This window comes from Cygnus atratus, chromosome 20, assembly GCF_013377495.2.
Source record: "Cygnus atratus isolate AKBS03 ecotype Queensland, Australia chromosome 20, CAtr_DNAZoo_HiC_assembly, whole genome shotgun sequence".
NCBI lineage: Eukaryota > Metazoa > Chordata > Aves > Anseriformes > Anatidae > Cygnus > Cygnus atratus.
This window is the reverse complement of record NC_066381.1, coordinates 5,734,882-5,751,903: the sequence shown is the minus strand read 5'-3', so window position 1 is coordinate 5,751,903 and position 17,022 is coordinate 5,734,882. Positions and strand designations below refer to the sequence as shown.

The following is a 17,022-nucleotide window of genomic DNA, read 5'->3' as shown; positions in this document are numbered from 1 at the left end:
CCATCCATAACACCCCTGTGCCCATCTCCTGGTCCCGTGTCTGGGACATCTCTCCAGGGCAGGTGGCCATGGTGGCCACATGTCTATGGGGACCCTGTCCCCCAGCTGCAGCTCTCACTGGTGCACATGTCGGCGCAGTCGCTGCACTCCCAGGAGCTGGTGTCCTCCCTGATGTCAGAGCAGCGCTGATGGGTCCCGCAGGAGCCACAGGAGCTGCAGAGCAGCAACCTCCAGGGCCTGGGGGAACAATGGGACTGACATCCCATGGTCACCAAGGGTCCCAGGTCTGTGGGGTGCCAGCCCTGGTGGGGTCCATCCTGCTCACACCCCAGCAGCCGGGGTTGAGCTGCCAGCATGCACCTTGTGCTGTGCTGAGCTCAGCACCCTGGGGAACCTCCGTCCCAGCCTGAAGGAGGAGACAAAAGCATTATCTCCTCACTGGGGTGACGGGGCCTCCACCACTCACCCTGTGTCCTCTGACTGCTCCCGTCCCACTGGGCACAGGCACTGGCTGGCGTCGCAGGAGCTGTGCCGCTGGTAATGCTCCTCGAAAGCCCCGTCCTCCTCCCAGGCAGCGTCCCTGCAGGAGCCAGGGACAGCTCAGTCCTGGGGGGATGAGGGGGACCCTGGGGAGGCAGGAGGGGACTGGCCAGGGCACCTCGTGGAGCGAGACAGAGGCAGGGAGAGGGATGCTGACCTGTCGGGGATTTTGATGCCCAGGCGAAACATCTCCTCCTGGAAGGTCTGCATGTCCTGGCAGAGCGGGCAGCGGAAATGGTGCAGGGCCGAGCTCAGCGCCTGGCCCTGGGGCAGGGGTGGCATCAGTGGGGGGGGTCCCATGTAGCCCCCACACAGGTTTGGGTGATGCTGGGGGGCGATGCCACCCACCTGGATGCAGTGGCGGTGGAACCAGGCACTGGTGCAGGCGGGACAGACCAGGGTGTCATAGCGGGGCCGCCTCACCACCGCCTCCAGGCAGATGACACATGGGCTGTGGCCCTGCTGCAGCGCTCGCAGCCGCTGTGCTGGCCGGTGCTGCCAGCAAAAGGACCTGGGGGACAGGGCTGGCAGCTCAGCTCCCTGCTTCATCCCTCCTCCAGCCCCATGGGGCACCCACACTCACTTGAACTCCCCGAAAAACTGGGAGATGCAGCCCCGCTCGATGCCGCAGGGGAAGTGGAAGATTCGGGGACATCTCCGAGCCTGGCAGGTGACCGAGGCGCCCCGCTGCCGGCAGATGCAGCACATCTGGGGACAGCAGGAGGGTGGCTGCCACCAGCGCAGTGCTCCCGGTGAGCTCAGTAAGCCCATGCCCCGCAGAGCCCAGTGACATTTTGGTGGGCCACCTGGCTTGGGACACCACACCACTGATAAAGCCTTGACCCTTCTCGAAGTGCTCATTTTTTGAAGAAATGAGACTTTTTGGACAAACAAGGCTCTGGTGGGCTGTTTGCAGCTGGCTGCTGGAGCATCCCAGCCAAGGGGCATGGGGACCGAGGTGGGGACGCGTCCCCCCCGGCCTCACCTTCTGTGCCACCCGCTGCAGCTCCTGGTGGATGTCGGGGAGGAGGAAGCCATAGAAACCCTCTCCATCAGCCCCTTGCTGGCTCAGCCCGCTGGCGTGGTACTGCAAGAGGGAGCCGGGGGTGTGTGCAGGGTGGGCAGCTGCTAGCACAGGGTCGGGGGCCGGGGGCTGAGCCCCCTGGGGGCTCACCAGGCAGTTCTCGTGGATGCAGAGCCCATCCTGCTGGCACGTCTGCCCAAAGACCTCGGGGTCGCCATCTGCCCGCTGGCACAGCCTGCACACTGCCATGGGGACGGTGTCATCGTCACCCCCAGTGCTGTGCTGGGGTGCCCAGCGGGGTGACAGCGGCATGTGGGGGCGGGCTGGGGGAGAGGCACATCCCCTATGGGGATGCTCTGAGCTCACCTTCCTCCTCGGGAACATGCCGCTTCTTTTTTGGGGGGGACGGCACCTGGGGGGGCCCTGCCAGCACCCTGAGCGGGGCTGTGGGACTGAAGGAGCCAGCTGGGGGGGGTTGTGGCACCCTGCGGCGCCGGGGCCTCAGCTCCATCACCGCATGGGGCCGTGGGGAAGTCGGTGGGCTCAGGAACCGTCCCCTTCTTTGTCCCCCCAGTTTTTGGGACAAGAAGGGGAGCCGAGCTGGTGGCAGTGCCCTGCACTGGGGGGGGGGGGTAGGGGGTGACGGGCATGTGACATGGCCCCATGCATTGTGATGGAGCAGTGAGGAACCCCAGAGAAGGTGACGTGGTGGTGATGTCAGGATGAGCAGAGCCACAACACAGGGGGCTGAGCGCCTCCAGCGTGCTGGGGCGGGCCCTGAGGGACAGGTACCCCATGTCGGGATGCCAGCATCACCCCACAGGGCCCAGCTCCAACCCTGGGGGTATAGCAGGGAGAGGAGAGCCAAACAAAGGGTTTTGCAGGCCAAGCACTTTATTTAGGCATCAGAGCCCCTGACTCTTGAAGAGCATTTTGATGTCTTCTCTATCATCTTTGTATTTTGACTTTGTTAGCAGCGGTGAGGGCTGTGGCAGCAGGGAAGGGTCAGTTTTTCTTCTGGAAGTGCTCCAGGTGTGCCTTCACCCAGCGGGCCTGGGGGTTTGCACATATCTCCCTCCCCCTCTTGGTGACCAGGCTGCAGGGAGAAAACCAGCGTTGGGTGCTGGGACGGGGCGGCAGGGGGCCAGAGCTGGGTCCTGCCAGCAGCGCCCCGCATGCCCCCAGCCACGCTCCCGTCCCCTGTCCCCCCTCCCGGCAATGCACAGGGCTCTGACACCCCAAACCCCAGGAATGGAGGGTACTCACATCACCCCTGGCTGGCTGCAGCTGCTGCTGGTGGTGTAGGCGGAGGCGATGAGGCCACGCGGGACAGGGCGGTGCTGGTAGGTGAAGCAGCAGGTGGTGGGGACGCCATCTGTGGGGGCAAAGAAACAGAGCCCAGTGAGACCCCACACTACAGCAACTGCTCCACCCGGGGACTTGTCACCACCTGTCCCCCCCTCGTGTCGCATCCCCCAAGGACAGACTCCTGGAGATGCCATCCCTGAGGCTGAGCCCCAGCACTGGTGGCAATCACCCGCACCCCACCACAAGGGTCCCATCCATGAGGAGAAGGATGGGGCTCTCCGCCTGCCCCTTACAGGGATGGGGCACCCACCCCCAGGGGAACACTGTGACACCCAGACTCACCAAGACGAGCCTTAGCTGTCGAGGCCTCGGCTGGGGAGCCGAGGGCCAGGAGGAGCAGAGCGGCCAGGGCGGCTGCAGAGACCTTCATGGTGCTGCGGGGACCGAGTGGACGGCAAGCAGGGCTGGAGGTGGCTGCGAGGCTCTCCTCTGCACGATGCTCAGCCCCTGCTGCTGTCTTTTATCCTCCGGCCACTGGGCAGGTGTGGAAATTGATGGGTGCATCGTTCCTAGGAAGTTATGTCAGGATACCCGATTTTTGCTGAGCTGGAGAAGGCGAGGAAGCCACAAAAGGGGAAGTGCCAGCCACAGGACCACTGCTTTCGGATTCCATTTTGGTGCTCCCAGGGGACAAAATGGAGCCCAAAGCCCCATGATGAGAGCCAGGCTGGGACACAGGGCTCCACATCTGGAGCTCTGATGGGAATCGGGTGGATCAAAGCTGCTCCGGATGGAGCAGCTGTGCTCAACCTGCTCTAAAGCATCCGTGGTTTCCATCACTTGGAGCGTAAGGACTTTGGTGACATCAGTGCCCACCACCCCACAGTCCCATTTCCTTCGTCCTTGCAGCAGCCTGCTGACCGTCCGATGTCCCTGTTGCCGCCTTGGTGTGGCGGAGGGGCTCTGGTGGGAAGGGAAGGATTGTCCCCGCCTGATGCTGGCGTCTCCCAGGCTCCAGCGGGAGTGGGGCCACCCCGGGGTGCCCATCTGCAGGGGCCCAGCTGGGGCTAAGGGACAGTGCCAAGCCCCCAGGCCCCCTCCTTCTGCAGCCACCAGCGTTTAACTCCCGTCTCCTCTCTGGGGAAAGCAACAACGCCCCCCCAGATCCTCAAAATCCAGCATTTCTCCTATGTCTGCCTAAATTAACATCCCACGGGGCATCCTCACCATCCTTAAACCCACAATGGGGCAGAGGCTGCTCAATGTGGGGGGGGCTTTGGGGCCAGCCTTCATCTCCACCTTCACCCCCCTGGTTTCACGGCCCCACCGACACCTTCTGGGCTGTTCCCCGGTCCCTTTGGGGATGCCAGCCTCTCCCAACCCCTCTCTCCTCGAGCAGGATTTAAGTCTCACTCCAGGTCAGGACATGGCTCTTTATTAAGGCCACCAAGGGCTGTACACGGGTGTGGAGAGGAACAGAGGGGGGACGAAGGGGGCAGGGGCTGGGGCTGGCCCCATAGGTTAACGAAGCACGACGGGCACGGGCAGGTGGCGGCGAGGCACAAATAAATAGGGCGCGTGGCGGCAGCAGCTTCACACCAAGGCGTTGCTCAGCTTCTGTCTCTGCAGGTACTGCTGGAACCAGCGCTCCGTGGGGTCCACGCAGAGCTTCTTGCCCTTCAGCAGCTCCACTCTGGGGGCAGAGGAGTGGTGTTAGATGGGGTGACCCCCCCTCCAGCCCCAGCACCCCCCTGAAACTGCTGACTTTGGGCAATCTTAAATTTCTTTTAAACCCCGGCTTCCTTCCCATTTTTATTGGTGAAACAGGGGGTTGGGGTTGCAGGGACATTCGGAACAAAGCAGAGTGGGGGGGGCACATCTCACACAGCACCCGGGGGGGGGGGATTACACATTTTGGGGTATCCCTGATGGCAGGTGAAGCCGCAGGGAGGGTGGGCAAGCGAGGGCAAGGAGCGTGGTGGGGAGAAAGGCTGGGGGAGGAAGTCTGGGGGAGGAAGACGGGGACCTGGGCACTCACATCACGGCTCTGTGGGAGCAGTGTGGGGACGTCTCCTGGTAGCTCCGGATGAAAGAGGCAGGGATTTCCTTCTTGATGAACATCTTCTTGTAGCAACATTTGGTGTAGGAGCTGCGGACTGAGAGCAGGCAGGGCTTGGTGCTGTCCCCAGGGGTGTCGCTGCTCCAGGCACCTTCCTGCTCCCCCTGCTCCGAGGGTTCCTGGCGTGTCCCCAGCTCTGTGGCTTTGCCCCGGGGATGGACCCCCCTGTTTCTGCCCATCAGGAAAGCCCTAGGAACAAGCCCCTTCCCCTGGAGCATGGCCAGACCCCTCGGCACCTGCTGAAGCTTTGCCTGAGCCTATTTTGGCTCCATTTAACAGGAACGGGACACCTCCAGCACCCCAACTCCCCAACAGGAGCAGGGGCCGAAGCTGTGCCCCCGATCCCAAATAGCTCCGTGTTGGTACTTACAGGACATGCCCCAGCTTTCAGTCCAGACAGCAGCGAGCAGCAGGGCAACCAGGGTCAGGGAGAAAAGTTTCATGTCCAACCTGGCTTTGTCAGCTCCAGCGACCCGTAGCTCTTGCTTGTTTTGTGGCTATGGTGAGCTACCTGCCTCTCCTGCCTGCACCTCGGCGTTATAAAGCCCCCGGGCAGCATTTCCATGACACCCCCGGACTCTCCCCGGCGGAAGAACCGCTCGTCGGTGTTCATAAAGGGCAAGTGGTGAATGGAAATTCCTCCCTCTGGCTGGTGCTGCTCCATCCCCTCCTCGCACCCAGCCTACGGCCTGGGAGGACGGCTGGAAATTCTGGTGAGGAGCCACAGCTCTGCGCCACCGGTGATGCGCAGGGGCCAGCAATCTATTTTGGGTTCAGCTGCTGCCACCGCGACAAACCACACAGGATGATGCTTGCGCTCAGTGAAGCCCTGGGAGAGCTTCTTTTCAAAAGCCATCCCAGCTGCGATGCTGCTCTTGTGGTTCTTCACGGGGGCGAGTGGCTCCCACCAACCCACTCGAGACCCCATGGCCGAGTGCTGGCTGCCCACAGCGGTGGCCGTGCTACCCGTGGTGCCACCTGTGGTGGTGGCTGTGCCCATTGCATCTCCTCATGGCAGCCCTGGTGTGCGGGCTGGCACCGGGGCCGGATCCTGCACCCCCGAGGGGCAGCTCTGGTTGAATTTTGGCCGGGGTCTCTGTGGGGACAGCTGGTGGAGGAGCACGGGGAGCCCCCTCCTAGCAGGTTGGCACCGACCCAGTGCTGTGCCCACCTCTCGCCCCTTTTGCTGGTGGCTTCCCCAAAGCCCACGTGGACACTTCTTGACCCCGTGCACCCCCTGGATCCCTCTCCCCCCTTCTCCCGCCCCCAGGACACATCAGGAATGGCCAGGACTTCATCTCTTCCCAGTGCTTTAGCGAGTCCAGCGCTCGCAGATGTTCTTTCACACACAGAGAAAGCCAAGAGGAGGACCTTGCCTGCTCCCCAGACACTTGCACAGCCAGTTGTTTGCATGCATAAAGTTCCCTTTAATTCCATCACCGTGCCGTACAAAAACAAGGATGAAGCTATTCCCTCTTAACCCCTATGCTGCAGGAAGCCTGGTGAGTGCCGTGCCACCGAAACGCCAGTGCTGCCACCCGCAAAGCAGTTGTCCCCCGCCTGAGACCCCGTCCTGCCTTGGTCCCAGGGTGGGGGACAGCGAGAGATACAGGAGGTACAGAGCTGCCTGCGTGCAGAGCTCCAGGGTTTGGACGCCCCAGTGGGACTCTGGATCCAGGGATGGAAAAAACCCAAAGAGGTGATTGCTGGTCAGCCTGGAGCTGGGCATGGGGCTGCGATGGGAAGGACAGCCTCGATGTGCCACGTTGCCCCTCGTGTCCCCATGGCCACCTCTGCGACGGGGTCACCCTGGAGGGCCCTGCGGGGTTCCCACAGCCACGCTAGCTGGGGATGGAGAAGGAGCTGACTGGGAAGCTCTGCTGGTACCTCTTCACCCAGGCCGTGCCTGCCTGGGCACAGATCTCCTTGCCGCTCTTCACCTTGAAGCTGGGCAGAGAGAAGCAGAGGACTTAGTGGGGATGCACTACAGGGCTGCAGGGCTCAGTTTTGGGGGGGCTCGGAGATGCCTCATGCCCCATCCCACACCTGGGCAGCAGAGGAGCAAGTCTGGCCACCAAAAGGAAAGAAGCAGCAACGCCTGCGTCCCTCGGTGCCACCCGAGGGGCAGGGGGTACTCACATCACTGCCTGGTGCGGGCACTCAGGGCTGGTGGCGTAGCAGGAGACGACGTTGTCCCTCTTGATTCGTCTCGTCTGGAAGTTGAAGCAGCACTTGTCGGGCACGGCCGGGGCTCCTGGGGAGACAGCGAGAGCTCATCTCAGCCTGGAGGCCCCCATCTCCCTTCCAACCCCCCTGCATGAAGCAAACCCACCCCCATGCACCCCCTCCCTCTTCCCTGGGGTCCCTGTGCTGTCCCTGTCCCCAGTCCCGTGGGTGTCTGCGCTCACTTTGGGCCAGGCTCTGGCAGCACAGCACGACGAGGAGGAGGAGGACGCAGAAGGCCCTGGCTGCCTTGGCCATGGTGGGCTGCAGGAGGGCTGCGGGCTGCTTCGTGCTCCCTCCTGCTTGGGATGGGGCTGCTTTTATGGGGCTGCTTCCAATGGGGCCAGCGGTTGCGTAGACGGGGAGGACCTGGTCCCTGGCCATGTCCCAAAGCACAGAGGGTGGGGGATATCCTTCCTCTCCCAGAACAGCCCAAGGAGGAAAAACTGCTCCTAGAACCCAATGGGGTTGGGATTTTCCAAGCTGCTGCCTCCAGCATTGGGGCTAACGGGTGGGTTGCTGCCCGAATTTGGCTCCGCACACCAATTCCCAGGTGGGTTGCAGGGCATGTAGGGCAGGACGGTGTCTAGGACCTCTGCAGGGTGCTGGCAGCTGGATCCGCTCCCCGCAGCCATCACAGCTGGGAGCGGCAGCCCCGTGTCCATGGGAGCAGAGCAGAGGTCTGCATCCCATCACTCTACATCCCAGCATGGGGGCCGATGGCCAACCCCCGTGCCAGAATCCCAGAAAGCCGTAGGGAAACAGCCTCTGTCCAGCTGCAGAAGGAACATACGTGGCTCCTGCTGTTTTTTTGGGGGGTTCTTGGCTGTGACAAGCTGGGAAACAGCAGAGGCCAGACTGGGGCCTCCCTGGGGGTTTTTGCCTGTCCCAGCTGTCCGACCCCTCCCCCCCCCCCCCAGCTTGGAAAAATCCCAGGGCTCCTGTTCCAGCAGATGACAGCCGGTGGGTGGTGGGCTGCAACCCACCTCCGCATGTCCCCATGGCTCGGGACATCTGCAGGGGGCTGCAGGCACTGGGGTGGGTCCAGGCTGCCCCCATCCCCAGGGGAACCGGGCCCCTCCATGGCAGGACCACACCACCCTCCTGCCTCCCTCCGGTGGCTCTTCTCCAGAGCTGTTTCCCAAGGAACCAGTCTCGAGTTTTTGGCTCCCAGGTTCCCTTGATGGGGCACATGCATTTGGGATGTGGTGAGGGGGCTGCAAGGCGCCCCGGTGTGCAAGGAAGGGGGTGTTTCATGTCTCTGCCTGGCAGCAGCCCCTTCCCATCACCAGTTTAATTTCTTCCAGCTTGAGCTGACCCCCGGGAGTGGAGGAAAAGGGATGCCTGGCTCCACTTTCCCTTCCCAGATCCGTCCTTTCCCCTCTCTTAGCCCCATGGCCTGAGGTCTCCTGGCCCTGCAGCCCCTACAAGGATGGGCTGAAACCCCACTAAGCCTGGCTCCTTCCCCAGTGAGAGCATGGCGTGGCTCTGAAATGATGACCTGCTCTCGGCAGCGTGGCTTGTGCTGGACGTGGCCACGGGAAGTCTGGGCTGGATCCTTGCAAGCACCAGCTGCTTCCACACAGGGAATGTTCATCCCCCAAATTACGGTGTTTTCCCGGCAATGAGAACAAGAAACAGAAACGCAAGGAAAAGTTGTTAGACTGGGAAAAAACCCTTCTCAGGACTCCCATGCATCAGGCCGGGGAAGTCCAAGGATGATGCTCCCAGCACCTGCGGCCGCCTCCGCCCCGAGCCCCAAGAACAGGCACCAGGGTGGGCGATTTTGGAGCCCAGTGAATTTTCAGCCCCTATCGGGCCCTGAGGATGGGAGCACCCCACTCACCAGGTGACTCTGTGCAATTAATCCCCAGCAATGTCACCATTTACCGTCTGTCTCGGCTTTCTCCGGCCTTCCTGGTGCCTCCGGGGTCGCTTGGCCTCGGGACAGAGGCAGACCTCCAGCCTCCGCCACGTGGAGGGGGGATGTGGGCACCACGGAGCGGGTCCAGCAGCCTCTCCTTCCCTCCTGCATGGGGCTTTTGTCCCTCTCCTTCATTAGGAGGTCCTATGGGACGCAGAGAAAGGTGGATTTGGGGACTGCAGAGGGGTTTGGGATCCCTGATGGTGCTGAGCTCCTGCTGCAATCCCCCTGCCAGATCGCGGGGCGCTCCCTCAGCCCCACACCGAGCAGAATTCATCCTTTAGAGATGCAGAGCAGTGAAAGCTGCTGGGGCAGGCCGGCTTTCCTCCGCGGTGACAGCTGCTTTTTCAGCTGTGTTTCCACAGGCGTTATTGATGGCGTGGCTCGCTACTCGTCCCAGCTGATCAATAAACCTGGGGGACGAAGATCTAAGCGCAGCACCTGTGGGACGGGACGGCTGCTGCCGTCGGGGCAGCCAAAATAATGACTGTAATCAAAGCAGCTTCACCAGGTCGGGGCTGCTTTCCATAAAGCTGGAAGGATTTGTTTGATTGATTCCTCTCCCTTTTACCTCTCTGTTGCGGTTGGAACAGATCAGCATTTCCATTACCTTGCCGGGGCTGATGGTGAGATAAGCACTTAATGCACACCCCACTCGTGAGATTTCCTTTCTAAAGGCTGACACGGACCCTGCTGTCCCTGGCCACCCTTGGGACTTCCCCAGCCACCGGGGGAGATGGTTTTTGCTGAGCCTGGCATGAGACCCGTCCACCTTCCCCTGGGATAAGGTGGCTTTTAGTCACCACAACCTACACCCCTGCAGAGAGCGTGGCTGGAAACCTGGAGAGGTGCCATCATCTCCCTCAAAACGTGGTGGAGGGTTTTTTGGTCTGAGGCTGGAAACCCCTATGGAGGCTCACTCTGAAACCCGGAGCCTGGCACTGGGAGCTGCCCTGAGGCTGCGGGGATGGGCTCATCCCCTGCTCCCAAATGCTGCTGCGAGGTGGAATCGTAAAGAAATGGGATGGAGCAGATGGCTTCACCCTTGTAGGGGGGGAATTCATTCACTGAGTCATGGCTGAGTCCATCAGGAGCGAAGGCACATCCCAGCTGAGGAAACTGAAAACTGGGCAAAGCCCAGGGAGCTGGGTTGAATTCCTGTAAATCCCTGGTGTTCTGGGCACACCTCTTGATTTTGGGGTCAATGGCTGGTGGCTGGACTGGGGCATTCCCCCTTCCCAGTGCTGGACTGGGGGTGTGGGTCCCCTCATCCCACAGTGGGGAAAACAGCCCCAAAGGGAGAGGTTTTCCACCCAAAGCAGCAGCTGGGTGGCCTCGGGGGCTGCAGTGAGTTGCAAGCTCGGGGATCCCAAAGCAGTTCCCGAAGCCCCTAAAATAAAGACAAAAACCTTTTGTCTAGGATGATGGCTTCTCTCTGGACAGCTTGGGGAAGGGTCTTTGCTGCTTCCCCCCTTGGGATGCTCTTCCCCCAGAGCTCTCCTCCCCAGACTGTCCCTGGCTGAAGTCCCTGCTCGCCCCGGGCATCCCCACGGGTGTGTGACTCATTTCCGTGTCCTTTGGTCCCCAACATCCTGGCTGTCACCGAGCAGCCCTGGCTGAAAAGCTGATTTCACACCAAACTCCTCTGCTGGAGATAACGATCAGGGCTGGGCTGCCTGAGCTGGGTGTTAGCTTCCCCCTCCCTAACCTTGGCCTTTCAAAAACCAAGAGCTGAAAACTCAGAGAAACCCAAGGCACTCCCTGCCTCTATCTGCATCCTGACTTCTGAGCCTGCAGGCTGCACGTGCATCATTTCCCAGCAACCCGAAAGGCAAGAAGCAGCATTTATTGGTGGAAAAAAAATAATAATAGAGAAACCCCAAAAGATAAAGTAAGATGCTCATGAAATGCTCTGCACTGGGAGCTGGGGTAAAAAAAAGAGTCAACAGCCTGGGGACTTGTTGGGATCTCCGTGTGCCTCCAGTATTGCTTCTGGGTGAAGACTGCTGGTGCCGTTTAAAGATCTCGATGTTTTTTTGCTTTGGGTGGATTTTCTGCAGGCACAAGAGCCCAGGCTGGGCAGCACTGGGGGGATGCAGGGAGGTGGTGGTGGGGAGCAGAGAATGGCATTGATGGGGAGCTCGGCTGAGTCGTGTCCTTGGTGTCCTCTTGTGTCCCCCGGGAGCTTTCCCATAAATGCTTCTGCAAGTGTTTTGGGGGAAGGTGGTGGGAAAAACCTTCCTCCCCTTCGCTCCTTTGGCTAGGCATGTCGTGCATTGAAAAATTAAAGCCAAGGGTTGGTGTGCTAATTTTTTGAATTATTTTCCAGTTTTGGGGCTGCCCGTGCAAGGCTGGGGAGAAGCGTGCTTTGGTGGGAGCCTTGCTCTCGGGCTGGAAATCTCCCCGAGCTTCGGCTGCTGTTTTCCCTCGGTCTGGCAGAAGATGTCAGTGCTGCCCAAGGAACAGCTCGCTCCGTGCCCGCTCCTCCTGCCCATCACCCGCCTCGGGCCCTGCTGGGGACCCTTTGGGGTTTTTGGGGGGCTGGAGGAGATGGGAGGCTCCAGCCAGCCCCACAGCCTCATGGCCCTGTCCTTTGGAGACCCCAGGGGGCTCCCAACTCCGTGGGAACCATCCGGGAGTTTCTTGGGATGGAGGAGGTGGAAGGGATACGTCCTGACCCCGCATCCCATTGGGTCCCACCAGCACAGGAGCAGCCCTGCTGGGGATGCTCAGCACAGGGGAAAGCTGCTCCGTCCTGGGGAGAGAGAGATGAAAAGGGATACGGGGGGAAAAGAAGCAGGGGATCCAAAATGAAAACTTCTATCAGGCACACGCGGAAAGGGGGAGAAAATCCTCAAAAGAGTGTTGACAAGTCTGGAGGCTTCTGGGACCTCGGGTGACCGGAAAAATAACACATCAAAGACCCCGCGTATGCCTGAAGACAGATAAAAACTCGGAGCCAAAATGTTCCATGAATATTTAACTGCCATCAATATTTAATTAGGAGATAGAGAGAGAGATTAAGAGCAAGGATACCCATCCCCTGCGCGCGTGCCAGTGCTGCTGGGCTCGGGGCAGAAGTTGGGGTGCAGACACCCTGAGGGAAGGGGAGAAAAGTCCCAAAGGGAGAGAAGAGGCTCAGACACAGCCCTTCCCGCAGCCTGGCTGGGGCATAGCAAGGTGAAGGGTGCTGCCAGGGGACACAGCTGGCCCTGGTCCACCCCATTCAGGTGCCAGCTGTGCTGGTGGTGGCGCCAGGCTGTCTGTGGAGGTGCTTTAATTTGATAACAGCCCCTGGTGGTGCGGAGATGGGCGCTGTGGGCCCCAGGGGGATGCAGGGCGCTTCCCCCCTCCCCAGCCTTCATCCCTTTGAAGTCTCCTGCATGCTGTCACAGCAGTTCAGAGGAGCGAGGAGATGAACTGCCCCAGAGCTCGTGGGAAAGGGTGAAGGCTGGGGTGGGCATCCTCCATCGCTGTCATCCCCTCTGCCTGCTTGGGTGGGCAGAAAGGGCGTGCACTGGGGTCTCCATCCTGCCCAGGTGACAGTGACAAGGTGTGGTGGGGCAATGACCCCCCTCCCTGCCCCTCTTTTCCTTTGTGGGACATTAAACCAGGGCCACTGAGGTCCCCAGGACAGGGTCAAGGAGGGGGACACTTATGGGGTGCATCCCTCCCGCACCCCACAGACTCGCCTTGGGGCTGCAGCAAGAGCTGGGGTCCCAGCACAGATCAGCCCTGGGCTGTGGGGAGCCTCTCAGTGCTCTGGGCTTGGTTCCCTCTTGAGGACTTCCCCAGCACCTTCCTTGCCCAGTGGCTCCATGTGCAAGCCGTGAGGGGGTCCAGACCCAGTACCTTTGGGGATGAGGGTTTGGGGCTGGGACCAGACCAGGGACACACCGCACTGCCCCATCCCTGCCGTCTGTCCCGCTGCCGGTCCCCATGCCCCATCCTGCTGGGTGCTGAGCCGTGGCAGCACATCCTCATGCAGCTAGTGGCATCCCTAGGGCTTCAACCGGAGTTTTGTGCCCACCGTGGTCCTCGAGCATCTCTTGAATACCACCAAGCATGGGGCTACTCCACCTCCGCTGGACGCCACCACCTGAACAAACCCACCCACTAAGCACGATGAAGGCTCCTGGACCTTGCCCTTGTCCCCACCGACCCTGAGCGGTACCCGCAGTGTGCAACCAGCACCATCCCACCCAGCCCCACCGCCTCCACCCACCGCACGCCCTGCCGCCACCCGCCACGGCACCCGGGGAGGACGGATGGATGCAGAAGCGCTGGGCTATAAAATTGCTTCTCGTGCAGCCCGTCGGACAGGGGAAGCTGCCAGCAGCTCTCCTCGCCTCCTCGGGACCTGCCAGGCCGGTGATGCAGCGGTGACGGCTGCTGCTCCCCCGTATCTGGGCCATTCACCACTCGAGACTTTTAGCGCCCCGAGCAACGGCATGTACTGCTGATGAGTTCTTTCTGCTCCAGTAATTACAGTGAGGAATTTGTCGGAACGAGCTTTCTAAAACCTTCTTGTCTTGTTCTGATTTTACCTGGAGTGTAAAAAGTCATTAGTATGGTAAAACGGAGGCTGTGCTCAGCCAGCAAGCCATCCAGATAACGCGGTTTACATCCACTACACTCTCAATATGCAAAATAATAATAATAATATAAAAAAAAGCTGGCTTTATGTTTTACCCAGATGGAGTTTTCCTCAGTTGAAATTAGCAGGATGGGAAGGAAAGCGGAGAAGGAGGCAGGGCTGGGGGTGTGCGGGGTGTGCTGCTCTGGCTGGCCACACGCCGTAATTTTGGGGCAGTTTGGGTTTCATCTGCCTCATTCCCTCCAGGAGCCTTCTGGTGCATGTGGCATGGTCGGAGCGGTTCCTACAGCCCCAAACCCCTGCCTGGCCCACTCTGTCCCCATGACACATTCATGGCACTGAGCCCATTGCAGCCAGACCCCAAAATGCATCTCCTACGCCGCTACAACCACCAAAACCTCACCCAGGTGATGCTGGAGCCACCGAGCATCCCCCAGCCTGCAGGGAGCAAAAACCCCTCCTGGCCCCACCACAGCCCGAAAGCCTCCTCGTGCGTGACTCCCGGTCCTCCCAGCCCCTTTTGGCTCCCGTGCCGGTGTACGGGATTTCAGCAGATGTCAGGGAGCGTCTGGGGCTGAGCGCCTGGGGAGCTCAGGCTTGAAATGAGCCAGGAAAAATAAATAAACAAATAAAAAATCATCTCTGTAGGGAAAAAAAAAGGAGCTGAGGTCAGGCGGAGTTGCGAGGCGTGTGCCTGCAGCCTGCCTGATACTTTCAGCCGGCAGCTGCTGAAAAATTAAAAAATAAATAAAAAAAAATATATTCCAGCCAAAAAAATAATAACCAAAATTTAACACGATAGAAAAAGTGGTGAAGGGGATTGTACTGAGTGGGTTTTTAGTGGGAAGAGGTGGGTTTGTGAGCCAGAGCTGCTTTGGGAGAAGAGGGACGCGTGATTTCTCCCATATCCCTCCTCAGTCTCCAGCCAGAGGATGCCACCCGGCCAGGTCCCGCCTCTGTCCCCACTGCTGTGTCACCTCTGCTCAGCTGGGAGCCCCATGGGAGCCCCCACCCCTGTGGTCCCTGGGGTTTTGGCTGCTAGGAGTGTTGGGAAAAAAGAGATGCTTCTGTCTTGGGCTCTAATCAAAGCGTTTGGGTTTGGATTTAATTAAATGATAAGGTTTTGGGGGCTGAAAGGAAACCCTTTGGTGGGAGCCGCTTGGATTTCAGGGTATTTCCAGCCTCCCCAAAGGCTGCTTCAAAGAGAAAAGTGATTGAAAGGCAGAGCATCCATCTGCCCATGCAAAACCCAAAGCATTCTGATTTCCTCAGCTTTTATTTTCTTTAATGAACTACTTGACAGAACTCAAACAAGTTTGTGATTTTTTTTTTTTGGTATATCCAGATCCATCTTGTGGGCCCAGAAAACCCAGGGAAGGGGAGAAGGTTGGACACCAGCATTATTTACGGGGGAAACGGCGGTTCCCCTGCCGGTGTGCCAGGCTGGTATTTCGGTGCTCAGATGGGTATCAGGGAAATGATGTTTATAAGCCAAGAAACAGACTTATCCTCTCGCACAACAAAGCTCAGCTTTTGCTTTTCCCCTTCCCTTTTCTCCCACGAGATGTTATAGGGTGGGCAGACCCCAAATTGACAGGTGGATAAAACCAGGAGCTCTCTGCGCCGGGAGCACGTGCGGCGTAACAGCCTTAACTGGCGATTCCCAGAAAGAGCAATGAAATAATTCAATGTGATTTGTGTGAGGCCGGTACGTTGGAGCCAGGCTGGCACCAGGGCTTGCCACAGCAGGGGGATTTGGGTTTTGGGGTGCTGCCAGACCCAGCTTCAGCTTTGGTGGTGGGGAACAGCAGCGCTCATCCGGCTGCTGGCTTTAGTTAGCTGAAAAAAATGTGGGGTTGGTGGGGGAAACAAGACACCAACCCAAGGTTGAGCTCCAGAGGGTTTGGCCAAAAAAAAATAAGAAATCAGAAAAAAGTAACCCTGTGCGGATGGCTCTGTGCTCCCGGGGGGGGGGGATTCGCTTTGGGCTCCACCTCTCCCCCCCAGATCTCCCCCAGCCGGGGGGCGAACGCCGACGAGCCCCATGCCTCCTTTCTGCAGAGCCTGCGAAGAAATGCAGCGTCATAACAGTGGCGACCGCAGTGCAGGGGAGGTGTGAAGAGACGATAAAGGAAGGAGCACCTGCCCGGCAGGAAGCGGTTTGCAGAAGAAAGCACAGCACCGTGATGTGGGGGTGGCTTGAAGCCCCGCTGACAGCGTTTTTCCTCTCCCCGCCATCTCTGGGTGGCTCTAGGGAATTTTGGGTGGTTTTACGGGGCTGGGATGGGATTTCTTTTCCCCGCCGACACCCTCCGAGACCCTTCTGCACCCTCTGGGCAGTGTTAGGGCTCTGGGAGTGGGAGAAGGGAGCTGAAGTGGCTGGAGAATGCTTCCAGCTAGACACCGAGACACTTTGCATTCTCGCATTGTTTCCAGTAATAAAGTCAGGTTATTACAAAAATCTATTACCATCAAAAGATGCCGATAAACCTCCAATCCTTCTGCGGCGAGGTTTTAATATTCCTCCTGGAGAGCTTTCCGCTCTCCGTGGCACCGGGTCCTTATCTTCCATCAGCCCACCTGAGCGGGCTGCGCCGCTATCAGATCCTATTTGGCATTTGTTGGGGTTGGTTTTTCATTTTAATCCCCAGTTGATTTCTTTTTTAGCGTTCCTCACTTTCTGGGTCCCGCTGGACATCGGGGCACAAAGGGCCATGGGTTGTGTGCATTGGGAAACCAAACCCACAACCTGAACCCCATTAATTACGGAGATTTTATTAACAGAGAAATTATCTGCTGCATTGGGAAAACAAACCCACAACCCAAACCCCATTAATTATGGAGATTTTATTAATAGAGGAATTATCTGCTGGCAAAGTGCAGGACTCCAGCCCTGGGGTGCGGGGGCTCCTGCAAAGAGCAATGGTTTTGGGGGGACACTGCACCTTGAGCAGGGCTGGAAGCAGAGCGATGGGAAATGGGATTTGTCACCAGTTTCTGACAGTGTTTAAAAAGGGAGAAGAGGAATTTGTTTTGGGGTAGTTGGAAACTGCTGCTGGTCCACCCCGCCCCCCCCCCCCCCCCCCCCAGATTGCCAGCAGGTTGAAGGGAGGTAGAGAGTGGCTCAGCTCGGTGCCTGCAGACACTGCAAATGCTGAGTTATGTGGATTGGGTGGGGATCATCAGGACAAGGCAATCTCCCGAATTTCCCACTTCCAGACACACAGTTTCACATTTGGAGGGAGGAGGGATCCTCTCCCCACAGCAAAATCCAGACAAATGCCCCC

General features: G+C 59.3%; 4 protein-coding genes across 4 annotated transcripts; all 4 read right to left on the bottom strand.

Annotated features, from left to right (window-relative positions):
* Positions 1-83: 83 nt before the first annotated feature.
* Positions 84-2,075, bottom strand: LOC118254087 (PHD finger protein 7). Its single transcript, XM_050714814.1, is given in 8 exon segments — positions 84-237; positions 467-580; positions 698-804; positions 889-1,051; positions 1,124-1,248; positions 1,526-1,627; positions 1,715-1,834; positions 1,836-2,075. Coding segments are annotated over 8 exon segments (1,125 nt in total).
* Positions 2,076-2,569: 494 nt separating this feature from the next.
* On the bottom strand, positions 2,570-3,302 carry LOC118254086 (C-C motif chemokine 3-like). Its single transcript, XM_035559066.1, has 3 exons — positions 3,215-3,302; positions 2,831-2,939; positions 2,570-2,660 (listed from the first exon to the last, which is right to left on the bottom strand). The coding sequence occupies exons 1-3, from the start codon at positions 3,300-3,302 to the stop codon at positions 2,570-2,572; spliced, it is 288 nt and encodes a 95-aa protein (XP_035414959.1).
* Positions 3,303-4,294: 992 nt separating this feature from the next.
* Positions 4,295-5,722, bottom strand: LOC118254174 (C-C motif chemokine 3-like). The gene is made up of 3 exons (XM_035559207.1): positions 5,362-5,722; positions 4,911-5,028; positions 4,295-4,565 (listed from the first exon to the last, which is right to left on the bottom strand). The coding sequence occupies exons 1-3, from the start codon at positions 5,432-5,434 to the stop codon at positions 4,466-4,468; spliced, it is 291 nt and encodes a 96-aa protein (XP_035415100.1). The 5' UTR covers positions 5,435-5,722; the 3' UTR covers positions 4,295-4,465.
* A 996-nt stretch (positions 5,723-6,718) lies between these two features.
* LOC118254183 (C-C motif chemokine 3-like) lies at positions 6,719-7,472 on the bottom strand. The gene is made up of 3 exons (XM_035559217.2): positions 7,400-7,472; positions 7,131-7,245; positions 6,719-6,938 (listed from the first exon to the last, which is right to left on the bottom strand). Exons 1-3 carry the CDS (start codon positions 7,470-7,472, stop codon positions 6,833-6,835), a joined length of 294 nt encoding a protein of 97 aa, XP_035415110.1. The 3' UTR covers positions 6,719-6,832.
* Positions 7,473-17,022: the final 9,550 nt, after the last annotated feature.